Source organism: Mobula hypostoma, chromosome 7 (assembly GCF_963921235.1).
Source record: "Mobula hypostoma chromosome 7, sMobHyp1.1, whole genome shotgun sequence".
NCBI lineage: Eukaryota > Metazoa > Chordata > Chondrichthyes > Myliobatiformes > Myliobatidae > Mobula > Mobula hypostoma.
In genome coordinates this window covers 144,356,131-144,377,116 of record NC_086103.1, presented here as the reverse complement: position 1 = coordinate 144,377,116, position 20,986 = coordinate 144,356,131, and the positions used below count along the sequence as shown (strand labels likewise).

General features: G+C 40.9%; 1 protein-coding gene across 10 annotated transcripts in view; it reads right to left on the bottom strand.

The window, feature by feature from the left end:
* sgcg (sarcoglycan, gamma) overlaps positions 1-20,986 on the bottom strand; it is a 620,033-nt gene that overhangs the window by 42,943 nt on the left and 556,104 nt on the right. For all 10 annotated transcript variants that reach the window (XM_063054200.1, XM_063054198.1, XM_063054202.1 and 7 more), the window contains one exon: positions 3,257-3,329. In XM_063054200.1, the coding sequence (XP_062910270.1) occupies positions 3,257-3,329 (73 nt within the window). The remainder of the gene's footprint in view (positions 1-3,256; positions 3,330-20,986) is intronic.

The following is a 20,986-nucleotide window of genomic DNA, read 5'->3' as shown; positions in this document are numbered from 1 at the left end:
GCACTTGTCTAAGCAATACGTTACTGGGTTGAATACAAAATCAACAAACAACTAGAATGCCAATCAACGATGACATGGAAACTGCACGTGCCGGTGATGTTGGCATCTATCACAGATTCCCTTCTGAGGAAAATGTCAGTTCTGCATCTGTGAAAGTTACACAAACAAAGCTTGATCACAGCCCTGTGTCTTGAGGATGGATTAAAGAGTTTGCATCTATAACAAACAAGAGGAAAATCTGCAGATGCTGGAAATCCAAGCAACACATACAAAATGCTGGAGGAACTCAGAATAATGAACCCATTGTGAGGACATCAGGGAGTATGCAGCAAACTGGGGAAAAATCACCCCTCTCTGGCCATATACTGATAGTGAAGTGGAGAGGTTTATGTGAATGTTTAAGAAAGTCATCTATCCTGTTTGTACTGAAGAAAATCATACAAACCAAAACCATATTAATTTATTAATAACCACACAACAATAACAATGACAAGACAACTACACCAACTACACTTACTTCGTCATACATCCCTCAACCTCTTCCAGAGATACTCTGAGAGGTAAATGATCATCATCTGCATATTTGCTACAATGACCAGAGGTAAAACGAATGAAGAGAAAGATATGAAATGCAGTTTGATGCCATTGAATTCTAGAGGCATTGTTCTTGCTAAACAAGAAAGCCACATAATCAAGCAAGCAGTTTCACAGTTTCTATTTGAAATGACTTCTGCAGAATGGTCGATAATCATAGCATTGCATGCTTGCAAAGCAGTACATGAAACTTGCCATTCTTTAAAGAACTCAGAGGGCCATCTACTATCGGTGATTCCAAAAGGGACTGAGTAATCCAGTAGATACAACTGCCACTGGACTTACATTTGGAAATCACTACATAACATACTCAGTGTCCTCTTTATTCGGTACACGTGTACACCTGCTTATTAATGAAAATAGCGAATCAGCCAATCCTGTGGCAGAAGCTCAATAAAAGCATGCAGACTTGGTCAAGAGGTTCAACAAGTGTCCTTCAGACCAAACGTTAGAATGGGAAGAAATGTGATCTAAGTGACTTTGACCATGGAACGATTGTTGGTTCCAGACCGGGTGGCTTATCCCTGAAACTGCTGATCTCCTAGGATCTTCACGCACAACATTCTCTAGAGTTTACGGAGAATGGTGCGAAAAACAAGTCAGTAGCAGTTCTGTGGGAAAAAAAACCTTGTTCATGAGAGAGGTCAGAGGAGAATGGCCAGACTGGTTCAAGGTGACAGGAAAGCAACATTATCTCAAATAATCAAGTGTGGAGACAAGCTTCTCTGTATGCACAACATATCGAATCTCAAAGTGGATAGTGTACAGCATCATATGACCATGAACATATACTCAGAGGCTGCTTTATTAGGTACAGGAGGTACCCAATAGAGTGTATGTTCACCTTGGAAATCACTATACAATATATTCATGTCCAAAAGACTTTGCAATATCTTATAAACTGAGGCTTTTCAAGGCATTGGCCAGACTGTATTTGGAGTACTGTGAGCAGTTTTGGGTGTCTGAGCTGTGAAAGGATGTGCTAGCACTGGATAGGGTCCAAAGAAGGTTCATGAGAATGATCCTGGGAATGAAAGGGTTAACATATGAGGATTGTTTAATGGCTCTGGGCTTATACTTGCTGGAATTTAGAAGAATGAGGGGAGATCTTATTGAAACTTGCAGAATATTGGAAGGCCCAGAGAAAGTGCACGTGGAGAGGATGTTTCCTATAGCAGAGCAGCCTAGGACCAGGGGGCACAACCTCAGAATACAAGAATTTCCCTTGTATTCTTCAGGAAGACCTTCTTTAGCTAGAAGGTGGCAAAACCATGGGATTCATTTCCATAGAAGGCAGGGAGGCAAAGTTATTGAATATGTTTAAAGCATTGGTTGATAGGTTCTTGATTAGGTCATGGGGAGAAGACTGGAGAACAGGGCTGAGAGGGACGATAAATCAGCCACAACAGAATGGCAGAGCAGACTCGAAGGACCAAAGCGCCTAATTCGGCCCCTGTGTCTAATGATCTTATGGCCTTAATGAAGTGATATAGAGGTTTAAAATAATATAATGTTTCTTTTAATTAAGTTTATGTGGAAATAGATAATAATGTCATGTTATGCTTGGATAGAAAGTTCCTTTTTAAGAATACTGTATTTCTTCCTAAAGACTGGTGTACTGAGTGGACACTCTTGAGTGTGGCCATTGTTTCTATTTTGAGCTCAGAAGCAGATCTGTATAATTATTTACGGACACAAGGCTTACCAGCTGCTGCCTACTATACCACTTTATCAAAAGATAAAAATACCTTTCAAACACTCATATCAAATCCACTATGGCAGCTATATAAATACGTAATAACTTCACATTTCTATTGCAGTCCTTTACAACTCTGGGTTGTGCAGTATTTGTTATTACCACTTTCATCAAATCATGGGTTTCCTATCCTTTATTATATTCTATCCCAGTTGTAAACAATATTTGCTGTTACTAAGAAAGCTCACAAGAAAACAGTTTTAATCTGATTGAAAAGCTTCTGCTGATCCCACAGAAAGGGGAGGAAATTTAATTTCACTTATAAAGATGCACAATGAGACAGACAATTTACAACATTCACAGAAAAACATTTTCACTGCCACATTTGAGATTCTTACATGAGTTTATGATTAACTTTCACTCCCACAGAATAAGATACAGATTGAATCGCACATGATGGTTATAAGAACAGATTTGGAAAGTTGTTCAGGAGATCACTTTTTGCACTGAAACTTGAGGCCATTTTGGCCAGAATTATATTAGACGCACCTGACCAGTTGATGCATTTTGACAGGGTTTTTGTTATTTTCCTTTGTGCTGGAAATACAAGTATTTTATAACAGAACCTTCTTAAAATTGCTTATCAGATGTTCTTTGAAAATCTGTACACTGCAATTGCGAATAAAATTGAAGGATTGAACTGCAGTAGTTTGAAAAAATCTTAGTTCAAAAGTAATGTAGTAAAAAACAATCTCCTCTAAAATTCAGTTGATCTGGTCAGTTTTAACACTTGAAAGAAGTTGCTTTGGTAACTAAATTTACAATCTTCAGAACAGATTTGCTAAACCCACTTTTATGCTGTTATTGTACATCTGTTGCAACTTTACACAGAGCTTTGACTAAGTTAATATTTAGGTCCTTGGGCAAAACAAATTTGCCATTGTTATTCTGGTGTTTGTTTCCTACCTAAGCTGCTTGAAAGGTTCAGCCCTGACAACTGGCGTCTCCACGGAGTGTTCAAAGAGAGCACCTTCTGGCCCTGAAAAAGAATGAAAGATTAAAATAAAAGCTGTTCAGTCAGCTAACACACCAGGAACTCTGGTTTAAATGAACAGGGCCAATTTCAAGCCGTGTCTACAAGCTACAGGAAGAATTGATTTCATCTGATATTCGATATACTGCTAATGTGGGACCTGTTTGAACCCAAGAAAGAAAAGCAACGTTTTTAACTATAACGCTAGAAACCACTGTTTAATACAAACAAAAAAAAAGTAATTCTAAGAATATAATAAATGCTTTAGTTTCTTGAAATCTTGATTTAAGATAACACAATTACAAAATACTAACCCACGTAGAAACATGTATTGTTCATTTAATTTCACCCAACATTCACTTCTCACATTCAGTTGCTTCAAAATTGCTTCAACGCTTTTGCTTCCATCACCCTACCCAGAAACACTTGAACGTGAGTGGCCACCCTTTAAGTGAAGAAGAATAGCAGTTCTAGAGTCTACAGATGAACCGTGAAGGGTATTCGAACTCGCTGCATCACCTCTGGTATGGGGGGGGTGGTGTGGGGGCTGTACTGCACTGGATTGAAGTAAGCTGCAGAGAGTTGTAAAGGTCAGCTTCATCGTGAGCATTAGTCTCTGTAGTATCCGGGACATCTTCATCATTAAGGACCCCCAAGGCCCAGGTCATGCCTTGTTCTCATTGCTACCATCAGGAAGGAGGTACAGAAGCATAAAGATACACAGTCAGTGATTCAGGAACAGCTTCTTTCCCTCTGCCATCCAATTTCCAAATGGATATTGAACCCATGAACACTACCTCACTACTTTTTAATTTCTATTTTTACACTACTTATTTAAAATAACTATTTAGTGTGTGTGTATATATATACTGTAATTCACAGCTTTTTCTCTATTATTATGTATTGTAACATACTGCTGCTGCAGAATCACAAATTTCACAAAGTGCTGGTGATATTAAACTTGGTTCTGATTCTGATTCTGACTCTGACTTATATCAGTTTGAAATTACATCCTGCCTTTAAAGCAGTATTCCAGATTAAACTCCTGAAAACAGTTCACTGATCACTGTGTAAATGCTATGGAGATGCTGAATATGGAACACCTCTTTAGTCTAACCTGTGGGAGCAGAGAAAGTGAACAAAATGCTGGAGGAACTCAGCAGATCAGTCAGCATCTATGGAGCGGTACTGGCACGAATTGTCAACTGCTTATTCCCTCCATAGATATTGCATGACTTGCTGAGTTCCTCCAGCACCTTGTGTGTTGCTCTGAATTTTCAGCACCTACAAAATCTCTAATGTTTGGGAGTAGATAAGTTATTGCAGGTACCTGCCTTACCTGCTAAAACACTATGCTTCACTCATGATTCCATGCGCGTTACCAAGGCCCAGCTTTGTGATTCTTTACCTGTTAAACCAGTTGAATCTCTCCCTGGTTTCTCAGCAATGAGTACTGTGCACAGTGCTAGGGATATGGCAAGTCTAAGTGGTACAGCTTGATTATAACTCGTGTTCTGCTGCTTTGTGTAAATCAGCATGTTTTTGTTATTTTTCTTGCTGCATTGAATGAACATTCTGAGTGATGGATTTACTAAAACTTTTTGATCACCATTAATTTCATTCTGCGCTCCTTCAATTGATTCACAGAGGGCACATCTCTTATTTTTCGTTCCTGTGTACATTAGTGTACATTTGTCACATTAAAGTTTGCCTTGCACAGTTCAGCCAACTTATATTTTATTTAGCTGCATTTTCTGGACTGCCTTCCTGGATTCTATTGACAGTCTTAATGTGATACCATCTGCACTAATGAACTTGGATTGAATTTGGAATCCAAGCCCCTGAGATAAATTAGAAAGAATAATGACCACAGTACTGAGAGAAGGGAGACCACAGTCAGTATACTGTATTGCCCCGATAATGGACCAATCAAGCTGGCTGTGACTGGCTGCCCTGAGGGCAAGTGATGTCACTCAGACACTCCGAGCTGGACTGAGCTAAGGATGTTAGCATGCCGATCTCCGTTTTAGTGTCCGACTCCATGTGCTGGTGCTGGACTTGGCTCTGTTACTCTAAACCAGATATAATCTGAATTACTGCAGGTGGCCCGGCTCTGCCCAGCCTCCCATCGCAGATCGTCAAGGCTGTCCAAAACTCTAATTACTGTTGAGGCCATTGCAGCTGGAGTCCCAGAGTTTGATAGTCAGCTCAGTGGGAATGGGTGGGAGAAACATTCCCAATCTGACACCATTTAAATGTGTTTTATTTTCTGTTTTGCGTACCAAAAAGTGGATGACTTCACTTTTTACCACATGAGATTGCATCTGAATGTTCGTGCCTACTCATTCAATTTGCGTACAGCCCCTTGAATCCTGATTGCTCTGTTCACATTCCCATCTGGCTTTGTAGAGATCAGCAAACGTGGAAACAGGACTTTTGATCCCTTCAGCCAGACTGATGCAATCAACAGAGGATTAGTATAAGCGAGAGGTTGATGGTTGGTAGATGGGCCGAAGGGCCGGTTCCATAACTCTAAACCAGAGCATCTGGGGAGAACACATGTGGTAACAGGAAGAATGTCCACTCCACACAGACAGGATTGACCTGGATCACTGAAGCAACAAGGCCTCAGCTCCGCTAGCTGCACATAGATTGACAGTATGGAGAGATGGCTCGGAGAGGAACAATGTTGCCAAATATGTGACTGTCATGAATATATATGATTGAAATGTTTCTAAATGTTTAATGTCAAATAAAATTCCAGTGCTACAGCATATTTTTATTGATTCTTATGGGTTAGGTTCAACGTCATAGATAACAGATAATATAAGAATTAGTAAAAAGCAGGTTTATTAAGTGCTGAGATATGGCGTAAAAAGGCTGGTAGTTTGAAACACACCTCCCGTCACAGGGAAAGGATGAACCGGAGCAAATGTCCAAGACACTGGTAAGGAACAAGTTGGCACAAGAAAAGGTTTGCTTGGAGGCATATAACTAGGAATGTTATCCGTCAGGTTGAAAGAAAACTGGAAAGGAAGAGTCACAGAAGGAACGAGGCATAACTTTGGCCAGGAAGCAGAGGCAGCAGCTGCTGTGGGCTCAAGTGTTTAAATATGTGGCAAAGAAATGCAAATTAACACAGCTAAGATTCCCAATTTCCTCGTTGAGAGTGGGCCCTTCATTATAATTGCCTAGCATTTTAAATGGGCACCGAGGCAAATCTATTTTGATTTGATGGTGTGTTAAAGGTGGTAACCCTCTGTTTTGTTCTGAGCAAAAATTATAAATAGACTTCAGGTTACTGGCATTTTGAGGTTTCAGCAATTTTGTTCAATTTTAGCATTTTATTTGATTTTTGTTGGCAACATTTTTTTATTGCTGCTATCAAAATATGGACACAGATGTCAAGGACCATCAGAACCTTCATCAATCTGAAATATTAACTTTGCTTCTCTCTCCACAGATAATGCCTGAGCCATTTTGTGTTCACAGCATTTGCAGTTTTTAATTCAGATTTCCAGCATCCGTCATCTTTTTAACCCAGCTTATCTTCATCATCATCATTACCCCTCCCTATCTTTGTGATCTGCTCTTGGAAAATTCTGGCTCCTGCGTATCCCTAGTTTCTTTTCTTCTTCATTGTCAGCTGAACCCTCCTTTAGGCATCAGAATTTATTTGATAAATCTTCAAGCCTCTCTCTCCTTTCTTAAAGCCTTTATCTTTATCTAAGCCAGGGGTAGGTAACCTATGGCCCGCGGGCCAAAGGTATTTTGACCAGCACGTGAGCAAATATTGGGATACTATGCTTATCTGGTCCGCGAGCGATTTTTCCTTATTCTGAGTGTTTCACATGACCACACTGATGGATATGCATGGCGTCTTGTTACACTGGCCCCAGGTTCCGTTTTGTTCCAAACCAAACACTGGTATATATGAAGGACGGGAAGGCAGACTACCTTATTAATATGTATTAGATACTCTCCGTGCACGCACAGGTTTTCAGGTGGGTTCGTTCAAATTTGTAAACAGAAACACCGTCACTGTGTTTTAACAAGAAATCCACACTAAATATCCAGATATTTACATGTGCTACGATACTTGCTGAATAACTCGCGTTTTGAAATAAAATCGAAGAAAAAAATTCCAATGGCTATGAATGCAAAATGCAAGAAGGTGAACACTGAATGCCGAAATTTCGGAGACAGAGGCCCAGGAATTGAGTAAAGAGTTTTCATCTCATTTTGCTGATTTTCGCTTGCATGCAAATGAGTTCAAGCTGTTTGCTACTCCATTTGATATGGAAGTGGACACTGCATCAGGAATTTTTCAAATGGAATTGATTGAGATGCAGTGTGATGACATATTGAGATTGAAATTTCATTCTGAAGATGTGTCAGTGCTTGACTTCTATAGAAAATATATTCATCCATGTGGGAAGTATCCTAACTTGGTGGACCATGTAAAAAAGATGGCATCATTGTTTGACAGCACTTATCTGTGTCAGCAATTATTTTCAAAAATGAAGCACATCAAGAACCATTTGAGAACAAGATTGACTGATGCCCATCTGGATAATGTCTTGCTCTTGGCATCAACAAGTCTGACACCCAATATTGAGAAGCTTTCAAGCAACAAACAGCATCAAGTTTCATGTTGATTTATCAACTGTTTGTATTAAAATTTTCTTTTTTATTATACTTAATTTACCACCATTCAATGCATCATGTTCATACGTTTTATGTTTAAAGATTCTTTGTGTCCTTTTAATAGATTCAAAAGATGTCTTGATTGAAATAAATTGCAACTAAACTGAATTATTTGATTACTAATTGGCATCCTTGGTTAAGCACAAATGATTTTCAACATGCGTTATTCATTAATTTGTGCAAAACATAACTAGATGTATTTAAATGGATAATTCCCATATTTCAAGTTTTTTATGACATTTATCTGGCCCACCGTCTGCCCATTAATACGCGATCTGGCCCACAGAGGCTAAAAGGTTGCCGACCCCTGATCTAAGCTGTCAGACATTTGTTTGAATAACTCCTTAAGTCACTTCATATCAAACTTGCCCTGTTAATGATCCAATGAACAGGCTTCTGTATGCTTTCCAATGTAATATACTGTAGGTGTTTCTCAGGCCCATATCATAAGCACATAAGATATTGAAGCAGAATTAAGTCATTAAGCTGAGTTTGTTCCACCATTCAATCATGCGTTTTTTTTCCAACCCCATTCTCCTACCTTCTCCCCATAATCCCAACTCCTTTTACAATCCAAGAGCCTAACAATGCCTGGCTTAAATACATCCAATGACTTGGCCTGCACATCCCTCAGTGGCAAAAATTCCATAGACTCACTACTCTCTGGCTGAAGAAATTCCTCCTCATCTCAGTTCTATAGGGATGTCTCTATATTCTGAAGTTGTGTCCTCTGATCTCAGATTCCGACGTACTGATGGACACACCCTCTCCATGTCCACTCTATCCAGGTCTTTCAGTATCCACTATACTTTGGAGGGGAATGGAGTCGTTGGCACTGAGGTTTTCTTCTTTTTCATTTTTAAGTTCTTAGATTTGTCCAAGTCTTTTAGTTTAGTTGATTAATTTTGTCTTTCTTTTGGGTTGGGGTTTCCTTTTTGGTTTTGATTTTTTTTTTCTTTTTCATGTTTTGTTTTTAGTTTTTTTTTTATCTGTTTTATCCGTTGTTAATTTTACATGATGGGAGCCTTGTCAAATTTCAATATTGGACTTTACAATTACTGTTTGTAAGTGTAACAATTTATCTCCTATTATTTGTATCATTGCTATGTATTGTTTATATATTCTAAAATTAATAAAGAGATTGAAAAAGAAAAGAAAGTATCCACTATACTTCAACAACAGTCCCCTCATCCTTTTGAACTCCATCGAGTGCAGGTCTGCAGGACATCAAATGCTCCTTATATGTTACATCTTTCATTCTAGGGATCATTTTTGTGTATTTCTTCTTACCTTTTCTAGCAGCAGCACATCCTTCTTCAGGTACTGAGCTCAAAATATCATAATCGGGGTGCTGGGAGCAGACCCAAACACAGACACTGAAGTACTAGGAACAGGACTTGACTAGAGAGCTGAGTTAGGGACGTGACTGGATGCAGACTAGAGAGCTGGGACAAGAACACAGACTTGGGCTAGGACATTGGCTAGGCAAGCGGGACCAGGACAAGGAACTAGGAACTGGAAGCCTGGGCTTGGACTTCGAGCCGGAGACTGGACAAGGACCCAGAACCTGGGTCTTGACTTGGGCTTGGACTCCGGAAGTAGGCGAAGACATGACGTAGCCTTGGGAGACAGGACTAGGCGAGGCTACAGGACAGAACGAGAGACTGCTGGGCAAGACGAGGGAACTCCAGTATAGGATGAAGGAACTCCAGCACAGGACGAAGCACATGGACAGGACGAGGCACATGGACAGGACAAAAACACGAAGCCTTGACTTGGACAGTATGAGGTTCTTGGACGTGGCTCGGACTAGACGAGGTACTCCTGGGCTGGGTGAGGCACAAGGACAGGACGAGACCCTGAAGCCTTGACTTGGTCTTGGGAGACAGGAACGCAGAACACAGAGCCTTGGTCTTGGGAGACAGGAGCGCAGAACACAGAGCCGGGACCCCTCCTTGGGAACAGGACTTGGGGCCGGGGCTCTACACAGAATGCTGAACACGATGAGACGGTTCCCAACACTAGGTAGCAAATGGCCAGACCTACCTACTGAAGGCATGGACACAGAGACAGTTCAAAACAACAATAGACAGTTCCTTATCTTGCTCCAGCGATTGAACTTGATAGCGGTGCAGGCAAAGGTTGCAGACAAGGCAAGGCAAGGCTTCAGACACTGGTTGCAGGGGAAGGCTTCAGGAGGAAGGGGCAGAGAAGGGATTCAGACAGGGGGTTTGGACAGGAACAATCCAGCAGCCAAGCCCTGGTCTCCAGAGGTATTTATATGTCTGCCCGTACAAGAATTAGAGCACCCAAAAGAACAATGGAAAACCGGAAAACCTGGAATACGGATTGATGGACCGGACTGTGAAACCGGAATGCAGACATCAAGGACCAGACCATGACACAAAATTATGGTCAGATCAAATCCCTATAAAGCCTCAACAGTATATCCTTGCCTTTATGTTCCAGTCCTCTTGAAATGAATGCTAACTTTGCATTTGCCTTCTTTACTACCGATTCAGCCTGTAATTTAACCTTAAGAAAATCCTGAACGAGGACTCCTAGGTCTGTTTTCACCTCCCATATCCTACCCCCAACTATTGTCAGCTGCTTCAACAATAATTTTCTTGCCTCCGTAAGATCTGAAATGGGTTGATAGTAAAGCTGTCTATGTCAAGGTAACATTTAGCAAAGAGATATTCATGCTATACATACAGGCCATCTACAACACGAAAGAATCCAATCATCTCTGCTTCATATTCCTTGTCCTTACTGTCACCAAAACCTTATGGCATCAGGATGATCAACATTGACTCAAAACAATAGATTGCAGAAGCTGGGATCTGGAATGAGGAACTCAGCAAGTCAGACAGCATCCGTGGAGACAAAGGGACGTTCGACTGTGCAAATCAAGACCTTGCATAGGGATTGAGAGATTTGGAATTCCTTTAAGATTTCACCATGATAGAGTAAAGGGAGGTGAACTTTTGACTATGTAAATTTATTGATGAGTTCCAAGATTCCTCTGTGCTCTGTATAGATACTAAAAGAGGATGTAACAAATGAAACTTCTCCTGTTTGAAGAGGGAGTGCTGGAAATATATTTACCATGCTGGGTTTTATAAATAAGACAATAAAGTGACCCCTGGCTTCATAATTCAGGTACTGTTCATGAAAGAAAGTGGGGAATGGGCCTAACTAGGTTGCACTTTCAAAGAGATGAGACTGGCACAATCCATTGATTTGTCTTCTGTTTCATTTAACTCTAGGAGGATACAAACTGCTATTATTGCTAATTCTTCATCACTGCTTCAATCCATCATCTGAAATCAGCAGCTTTCAGTCCCAAAGAAAGTCATTTAGACTTTGCACAAAATCAATACATATGAATATGATCATAAACAATCCTTCATGGTGCATACACAAAGTTCCAGTAAAGTAAGTTCACAAATAACGACGTCGATAAGCATAAATTGTAAAAAGATCTCAAAGACATATTGGATGGACAATCCAGCTGGGGAGACTGGTGTTGCTCTTTCCTTCCCCTTTCTATTAGCTGATATCGGTAACAGCACACGTGTATTTCTCCAGAATTATTGCCTCAGGTTTCAACTACTTAATGGACAATGAAACCAATGGTAGACCAGCCTACAGAATCAGAGACAATACTTGAGCCACATTTGCCTCTGATTACTATATCTCTCTGTTGTGTATTCTCTATTTCTTGCTTAATTCCACATTTTATTCTTCATCAATCCACTGTGGACTTCGTTTCACAAGTGAGGAGAGCGTCCATCATCCAATAAAATTTATAGTACGCTAATAATTTAATCTCCGTTGAGTACTCAGCATCTTCATAAAAGCTGCAAGATCTGAGAACGGATTTATATACCATATATTCACATATTTTGCTGCAAAAAAGGATACAGTAATGGAATTTCCCAAATACTATTTGCAGTATTACTTAAACTGCTAACTAATTAGCTGTGAGTTTTTGCAATGATACAGTACTCATTGCTGAATTAATCCGACTCTACTGAGATTCTATAGCTCCAGTCTCAAGCCACCAATCTCACCCTGTCTTTAACTCATATTTGTTTTCCATATTATAGCAAAGCAATGCAAAGGTCTGGAGAGTAACTACATGGTTCGTTAAATAATGTGTGTCAATATTCTTTCTTATTACCCAAGTAGCAAATAAAGCCTGTACAAAGCCATTTCTTTTCTCACAAACATAGAAAATCTAGGGAAGTGTTAACAGGCTCCTATTGAAGCATCAAAACATGATCACTCGTTGTCTGAGTGCTATGGATTCGATTATGCTCCCGCGTGCATACATAGATATTCATAATGAAAGATGCATCAACACAAGGCTTTGGTGCATGTGAGGCTATTGCTGATTCCCATCGGAATGATGTAGATTAAACATACATCTGTAAGGATGTAATGCAAATGTGATGCCTGTGCTGCCAAACAGGAACCTCAAGCATTAACCTCATTCAACATAACATGTTCTGGAGCAAGGTGAACCCCAGCTGTACCACCTCATCTATCACCTAGCGGCATTATGTAAACAATTCAGCGCTGTTAGATGACTGCAGTTAATGAGCAGCCATTGCTTTGAAATTTTGAAATACTTGGCATTTTTAAAGTTTAGACTACAAAAGTGTGAAGAGATGGCACATCAGGAGCTAATGACATACAGGAGTCAGAAGGACCATTCATCTTCATACTCAGCACAATGAACAGACGCTAGGCAAAGCAACACTGTAGTTAGGAGTGTGAGAAGGTCACTCAGTAGAAGGCATATCCACTCCAACGTGTTCAAGAAGCAATCCTCTTGCCTAAACTGAACTGCCTCTTGTGTGGCTGGGAGGGGGTCAAGAGAGAAGATTTAGTGGGCAGTTAATGGACATCAGAGAGGGAATATGTCACAAAGTGTTAATTGGATAATGTTCAAGTTTATTGTCACCAGACTGTATATCTGTATATATGTGCAGTCTGGTCACATTAAACATATGTGTGCATGCATATATGTGTGTGTGCATATGTATGTATGTATGTATGTGTGTGTGTGTGTATATATATATATGTATAAAACCAACCGAAACATTGTCCTTTCAGACCACTGTGCATCGATGAAACATTGAAACATATATCACACACAGCACATGAAACAAAATATTGCCACAAATAAATTAATAAAATATCATTCAGTGATATTTCCATACAGGTAAACAGTAACAGCTCACTTTCCTAGTGACTTTCCTTGGTGGTGGCAGGGTATTCAATAGTCTCACAGTCTGGGGGAAGAAGCTGTTACCCATTCTAGTAGTCCTAGTCCTGATGCTCCTGTACTCCTTCCTGATGGCAGTGGGTCAAAGAGATTGCGGGATGGGTGGTAGGGATACTCAACAATGCTTCAGGTCCTTTGTCTGCAATGGTCCCGGTAAATGTCACGAATAGGGGGGAGGGAGACCCCAACGATCCTCTCAGCAGTTTTTACTCTCTTCTGTAGGGTCTTGTGGTCTGATGCCTTGCAGCTTCCATACAACACAATGATACTGTCATACAGGACACTCTCGAAGATACTCTTGTAGAAAGCTGTTAGAATGGGGGCGGGGAGCCTTGCAGGCCTCAGTCTCCTCAGAAAGTGTAGACACTGCTGTACCTTCTTGGTTAGTGAGGAGGTGTTGTGGGACCAGGTTAGATTGTCCGTTATGTGCACACCAAGGAACTTTGTGCTCTTCACTCTCTCTATGGCAGAGCCATTGATGTGCAATGGAGAGTGGTTGACCTGTGCCTTCCTGAAGTCCACAATCAGCTCTTTTGTCTTGTCACGTTGAAACTGACGTTGCTATTCTCACACTATTTGACCAGCCTCTCTACTTCCTCTCTGTAGTTGACTCATCATTGTTGCTGATGAGGCCAACCACTGTGGTATCATCAGTGACTTTGATGATATGGTTTGAGTTGGATCTGGCTGTACAGTCGTGAGTCAGCAGCGTGAACAGCAGTGGACAGAGCAGATAGCCTTAGTGGTGGTGGTGTGGGGGGGAACCAGAGCTCCATGTGATGGAGCTTGAAATGTTGCTGCCAACTCAGACTGAATGTGGTCTTTCCATCAAGATGTCTGAGATCCATTTTCAGAGAGGGTTTGAGTCCCAGCAAGAACAGTTTACCCACCAGTCTCTGACGGTTGGTTGTGTTAAAAGATGAACTGAAGTCAATGAACAACATCCTGGCATATGAGGCATCAATTTCTAGGTGGGACAAGACGGAGTGGAGTGCTGAGGCTTTGCTATCATCAGTGGACTGGTTTGAGTGGAAGGCAGACTGAAGAGGATCCAATGTAGCTGGAAGATGGGATTTTATATGATGTAATACCAGCCACTCAAAGCACTTTATGATTGCTTAGGTAATCATTTAGGCCAGTTACTGTTGCTCTCTTGGGCACTGGAATGATGGTGGCTGCCTTGAAGCCCGCAGGGACAGTGTACTGTTTCAAAGCGATATTAAAGATGTCTGTTAAGACCTCTGTTGGCTGGGCGACACAGTCCATCAGCACCTGACCAGACATGTTGTCCAGTCCCGCAGCTTTGTGTGGTTTACCCTGGCTAGGATCCTCATCACCTCAGCTGTGGCCAGACAGGGGGGCCTGTTCCTCAGGGTGAGGGGTGAGAGGGGGCTTTGCTCAATATCACATCATGCATTGTGTCAAATTGTGCATGGTAGGCACTCAGCCTACCGGGATGGGAGGCCTTGCTGTTGTTGACGCACAGGGTGGACTGGTAATCTGTTATGATTAATATACCTTGCCACATGCGCCGCATATCCCTCGTGTCAAAAAAGTGTCTGTGAATTTTCTGTGAGTACTTCTGCTTTGCCTTCCTGACGGCACAGGAGAGCATAGCTCTTGCTGACCTTAGAACCGCCCTGTTTCTCTGACCTGAAGGCAGCATCCTGATCCCTAAGCTGTGCATGAACCTCTGCAGTCAGCCACGGCTTCTGATTTGTCTTGGTAGTGTAGTGTTTAATCACAGTAACATCCACAATGCACTTTCCTCTGTAGCCTGTCACTGATCCTCATTCTCCTCAATGTTGATGTGAGGATCGCAGGCAGCCACCTCCCGAACATGCTCCTGTCCGTGCTTTTGAAACAGTCCAGCTCTGCTGAGGTGGCATCTTCTGGCCAGGTCTTGATCACCCTGAAAATTGATTTGACTTGCTGAAACCAGTAGTTTATATGTAGGGATTAGCAAAATGGACATGTGGTCTGAGTATCTGAGGTGAGGGCGGGAGGTGGGAGGCGTGAGGGGAGCCTTGTGGGCTCTATGAATGTTGGTATAAACCAGTTTTAATGTATTGTCTCCTCTGGTTGGTAGAACTTTGGCAGGATGGCAGGACTGTTTTTAAGTCGGCACCATTGAAGTCAGCAACAGCAAAGAAGAAACCTTTGGGGTGAGTGGCTTTGAGCTCCTGCATCACCAGCTTGGGGGGGCAGCGGATGCAAAGAGCAACAATCTCAATGGCAGCGAACTCCCTTGGTAAGCAGAAGGGCTTTGTAGTAAGAAGTAGTAATGCTCTGAGAGTTGGTAGAGACTTAATAGCCAAATGGTCTTCTTCGATGTCATGAAGAAATCAAGAACTTTAGTGAGGTGAAGAAATGACTGCAAAAATTACCAGTTTTCCATGCACTATTGCAAAATGAATATTCTCTCTTTCAAGAAACTCTATATTTTCCTTCCACATCGTTAGGGAGCTGCACTGTATGAGGAATACAATCTTTCCTACTCCACAAAGCGACACTTAAAACACTCACTTTCAACCCACCATCCCCTTCCTTCCTGCTGTTGGATAAGTTGCGTTGTCAGTAGAAAGTTGGATAAAGGGTTAAAGATCAGGTGACTGAGAGCCAATAGAAAGCAGCCAAAGTTACAACAAGAGCCCAGGAAATCTTCCCTGCAATTTCAGAGCCTGTGACCCTAGAACTGAGATGAATAGGTTCTTGATCAGAGATAGATAGGTTCTTGATCAGAGTTAGATAGGTTCTTGATCAGAGATAGATAGGTTCTTGATTAGCCAGGGCATCAATGGTTATGGGGTAAAGGCAGGGGAGTGGGGATGACTGGAAGAATTGGATCGGCCCGTGATTGAATGGTGGAGCAAACTCACTGGGCCGAATGGCCTACTTCTGCTCCTATATCTTATGGTCTAACAGTTCATCACTGAATAGCAGTCAAGTTCCCATTATACCATTTCCAATTTTATCGCTGCTCTTTTTACACTAAGATTGAACTTTGCAAATGAAAGATTAGATAACTGAGAAAATATTTTAGATTAATAAAGCTGAATTCAAATCATGTATTAATCTCTTAATGTGCAATAGTGAAAATGAATGTATCCAAATATTTGTGAAGCTTCATAGTTATGTAGTTACGTTATTGAATGTAACAACCAATTATTTTTTCCATACAGCAGGCAGAGTGATTGGGCACAGTCTGATTTACATATTCATTTCCAATGTAAATCAGTTCATCTTTACTCTGTGATACCTGACTTGCATGTTGAAAATTGAAAAACTGAAAATGCTGGAAATTAGAAACATTTTCTGTTGAATGGGAATCGGTTGAGCTTCAAAGCAGTGGAAACTTACAGGCAAGGTTAAGGGCACGTTTGGTATTAACTCATTGTAAAAGTAGGGTTGCATTAATGTAAAATTTGTAGTGCAACATCCAGTACTCAGTAAGAGAATGTGAAGCTACTTGGAGTAGCTAAACTCACTATTGGTTCCAGTTATTCTGTTACTGCACAGGTTATAGGGGAGCTTTGTTAGTTTCCTAGGTAATGCAGTGAAATTCCTGGAATGGTTAAAACGTTCTACTATTGGCAATCCTGCCAGTGGATCAGTAATACTCTTCCCTCCGTGCAATCAGTGTACACTGCCCATGAACAGGTGTGAAACCTATACCTGCATGTCAGAATTTTAAGTATTTCTTATTTATTCAAGTTTGAAAAAGTACTTCAAAATTTCATTACCTGTTTTCAAAAGACCAATAACGTAAATACCAAGCAATGAGTTATTTCCAGATTTATTCTGGATTAACATGGCTTTCTTTTACAGAAAAAATACATTTTTCCGATACTTCAGGGCACTGAAGATTAAATAAGTTCATTCTGAAAGATTTTAATCAACAATATATCTAAATCAATGTTGAGTTCAGCACTTAAGACCATGACAGAAATACCAGGAAACTTTTGTTAAATCCTTTGAAAAAAATCATAGGACTTGGGACCACATCGACTGGTAATGAAAACAGTGGAGCACCTCCTTCCATTTGATAGTAAAGTAATTAATGTTTGGTAACTACAAAGTATTATGAATCATACAACCATGTAATTATGTTATAGCTGACTTAACTGTGCATACAGCAGAATTCACATATGAACAGCTTGAATGAGAAAAGTCATCCAGACGTTTAAACATTCAGCAAAATAATTTGTTAACTAATTTCCACTTCACAGTGAAGATTTTTATCAATTTGCAAGGGGCTTTTGATAAAGAGCAAAACATACACAGTGAAAAGTAGGATTTTCTCAAGATAGTCCTTAGATATATTACAAAGGCATTAACCTAAACTTACTCGCTCTTAGGATCAGCATTCCTGCCATTTTTTTGAGTGTATCCTCATCTCTTTTACCCTACTGGTGAACAGGCTTATCCACATATAGAATGGAGAATGTTTAAGAAAGTATCCATACCCTTCATCCCAAAGGCTGCAAATTCAAAGTAAATTTATTATTAAAGTACATGTATGTCACCATATACAACCCTGAGCTTCGATTTATTGCGGGCATACTCAGCAAATCCAAGAACCATAATAGAATCAATGAAAGGCCATACCTAACAGAGTGAACAACCAACCAATGTACAAAAGAAAACCAACTATGAAAATACAAAAGATAAAATGAAAATGACAATGATAAATAAATAGGCAATAAATATGGAGAACGTGAGATGAAGAGTCCTTGAAAGTGAGTCTGTAGGTTGTGGGAACATTTCAGTGATGGGGTAAGTGCAGTTAAATGAAGTTACTTCTGTTGGTCCAAGAGCCTGATGGTTGAGGGGTAATAATTATTCCTGAACCTGCTGGTGAGTCCTGAGGCTTCTGTACCTCCTTCCTGATGGCAGCAGCTAGCACCTGTGTGGTGGGAGGCTGTTTGGGGGTGGGGGTCCCCGATGGTGGATGCTGCTTTCTGGCAACAACGCTCTGTGTGGATGTACTCAATGAAGGGGAGAGCTTTACCCATGATGGACTGGGCTGTATCCACTGCTTTTTGTAGGATTTTCCATTCAAGGGCATTGGTGTTTCCATAGCATGCTGTGTTGCAACCAGTCAATATACTCTCCACCGCACATCTACAGAAGTTTTAGATGTCATACTGAATCTTTACAAACCTCTAAGGAAGTAAAGGCACGGCAGTGCTTTCTTTGTAATTACACTCACGGGCTGGGCCCAGGACAGATCCTCTGAATGATGACACTGAGGAATTTAAAGTTGCTGAGTCTCTCCACTTTTGATCCCCCAATGAGGACAGGCACATGGACTTCTGGTTTCCTCCTCCTGAAGTCAATAATCAACTCCTTGGTTTGCTGGACATTGAGTGAGAGGCAACTCAGCCAGATTTCAAACTCCCTCCTGTATGTCGGTTTGTCACCATCTTTGATTCTTCCAAAGGCAGTGATGTTTTCAGTAAACTTGAATATGGCATTGGAGCTGTGCCTAGCCACAGTCATAAGTGTAAAGTGAGTTGGGCTGGAGGCTAAGCACAAAGCCTTGTGGTGCTCCTGTGCTGATGGAGATTGTGGAGGAGATGTTGCCAATCCGAAGTGACTGGGGTCTGCAAGTGAGGATATAGAGGATCCAACTGCACAAGGAGGTACTAAGGCCAAGATCTTGGCGTTTATTGATTAGTTTAGAGGGGATGATAACATTGAATGCTGAGCTGAAGGCGATAAAGAGCATCATGCTGTGTGTACCTTTGCTGTCCAGGTATTTCAGGGTTGAGTGAAGGGTGAATGAAATGGTATCCGGTGTGGACTTGTTGTGCTGGTAGGCAAATTGGAATAGAGCCAAGGTGCTTCTCAGGCTGGGATTGATATGTTTCATCACTAACATTTCATCACTGTGGATGTAAGTGCTACTGGACAATAATCATTGAGGTAGGTTACCATGTTCTTCTTAGGCACTGGTATAACTGAAACGTGCTTGAAGCAGTGGGTACTTCACACTGCCGAAGCAAGAGGTTAAAGATATCGGTAAACAATCCAACCAGTTGATCAGCGCATGTCTTTAGTACTTGGCCAGGTACCCTGTCTGGGCCGGATGCTTTCACCCTCCTGAAGGATGCTCTCACATTGACCTCAGAGACTGAAACCACAGGGTCATCAGTGGCTGTGGGAGTTTGTGAAGGCTCCTCCATGTTTTGACAGTCAAATGGAGCATAGAGCGCATTGAGCTTATCTGGAAATGAAGCCCTGTGGTCGTCAGTGTCGCTTGGTTTCACTTTATAAGGGGTAATACCTTCAAGCCCTGCCACAGCTGTCCAGCATCCTTTAAGTTTAGTCAGGAATTTCCACTTTGTCGTGAGATGGTTTTCTGGAGATCGTACCTGGATCTCTTGTATCTTTGGTCGCTAGACCCAAATGACTCTGATCTGGCCCACAGCAGACTGCAGATCTCCTGGTTCATCCGGAGCTTCTGTTTGGGGAAGGCTGAATAATTTTGTGGGGCCACATTTATCTGTGACTGTTTTTATAAAGTCTGTGACAACCGTGGTGTATTCATTCCAATGCATGGATGAGTCTTTGAACACGGCCCAGTTCACCGACTTGAAGTAATCCTCTCGCTGCTCCTCTGCCTCCTGCAACCACCTTTTCACTGTCCTTATCTCTGGAGCTTTGCTCTTTAGCCTCTGCCTGTGTACAGGTAGGAGAAAGACTGCCTAGTGATCAGGTTTCCTGAAAAATAGTCTGGGCATGGAATGGAATTCATTGGCATATAACCCCTACGAAGCTTTTCTCTTTTCCTTACTTTCCACTACTTTGAATGAAACATTTCTAGCGTGGCATTCTAGTGCTCCACTTAATCTTGCCCCGCCCATGGCCATTACCAGTCAGCGGAGGCAATTCACAATGTTGGAAGAATACACATTCTGATTTGGAACAGTAAATAAAGTATTAATACTTGAGACACTGTCTCATCTGGAGGATTAAACAATTGCAGTTCATAAGTAATAAAATACGTTGTGATAACACCTGTAAGCAAAACTTGTGGTAAATTCAATGTTGAAAGCTTGGAACATTCCCAATAAGGCCATCTAAGTAAAATCATGAAGGAAAGCTGAATTGATTTGCTAAGTCCAATTAACTTTAACCACTTTTTTTTTCCTAAGTGTTATAGAGAATGTATGGTTAGAAATATTTCAAATACAGAAAATGCTTTAACAGTTAATTTAGGAATTTTATTATTTTATACGCTTTATCTGTGCTAAAGATGCTGCACTAGTGGATGAGTTGGACTAAGGGCTTGTCTTCATGCTATATATATTCCGTGACAGTACTGATTCAAACATTTTCTAGTTTACTTCAAACTTCCTCCGGTTACAGTTTTATTTTAATTTGCATTTGCGTGTAACATTTTTTTTTTACCATATATCTGTTTCCTTCATGTAAATTCATCTTTGCTGCAAGTCTTTCAACAACTAACTCCACTTAGACCAAGACGATAGCCCTTACAACATTTTCAATATATAATAAATATTTATATTAAAATTTATATTTATCCTATATCATACATAAAATTATGATATTGTGAACTTTAAATTCATAAAATAATTAATTTGTGTGAATGCACAGGTGGTGAATATTCCACATTTGGTCAGATTATTTTTAT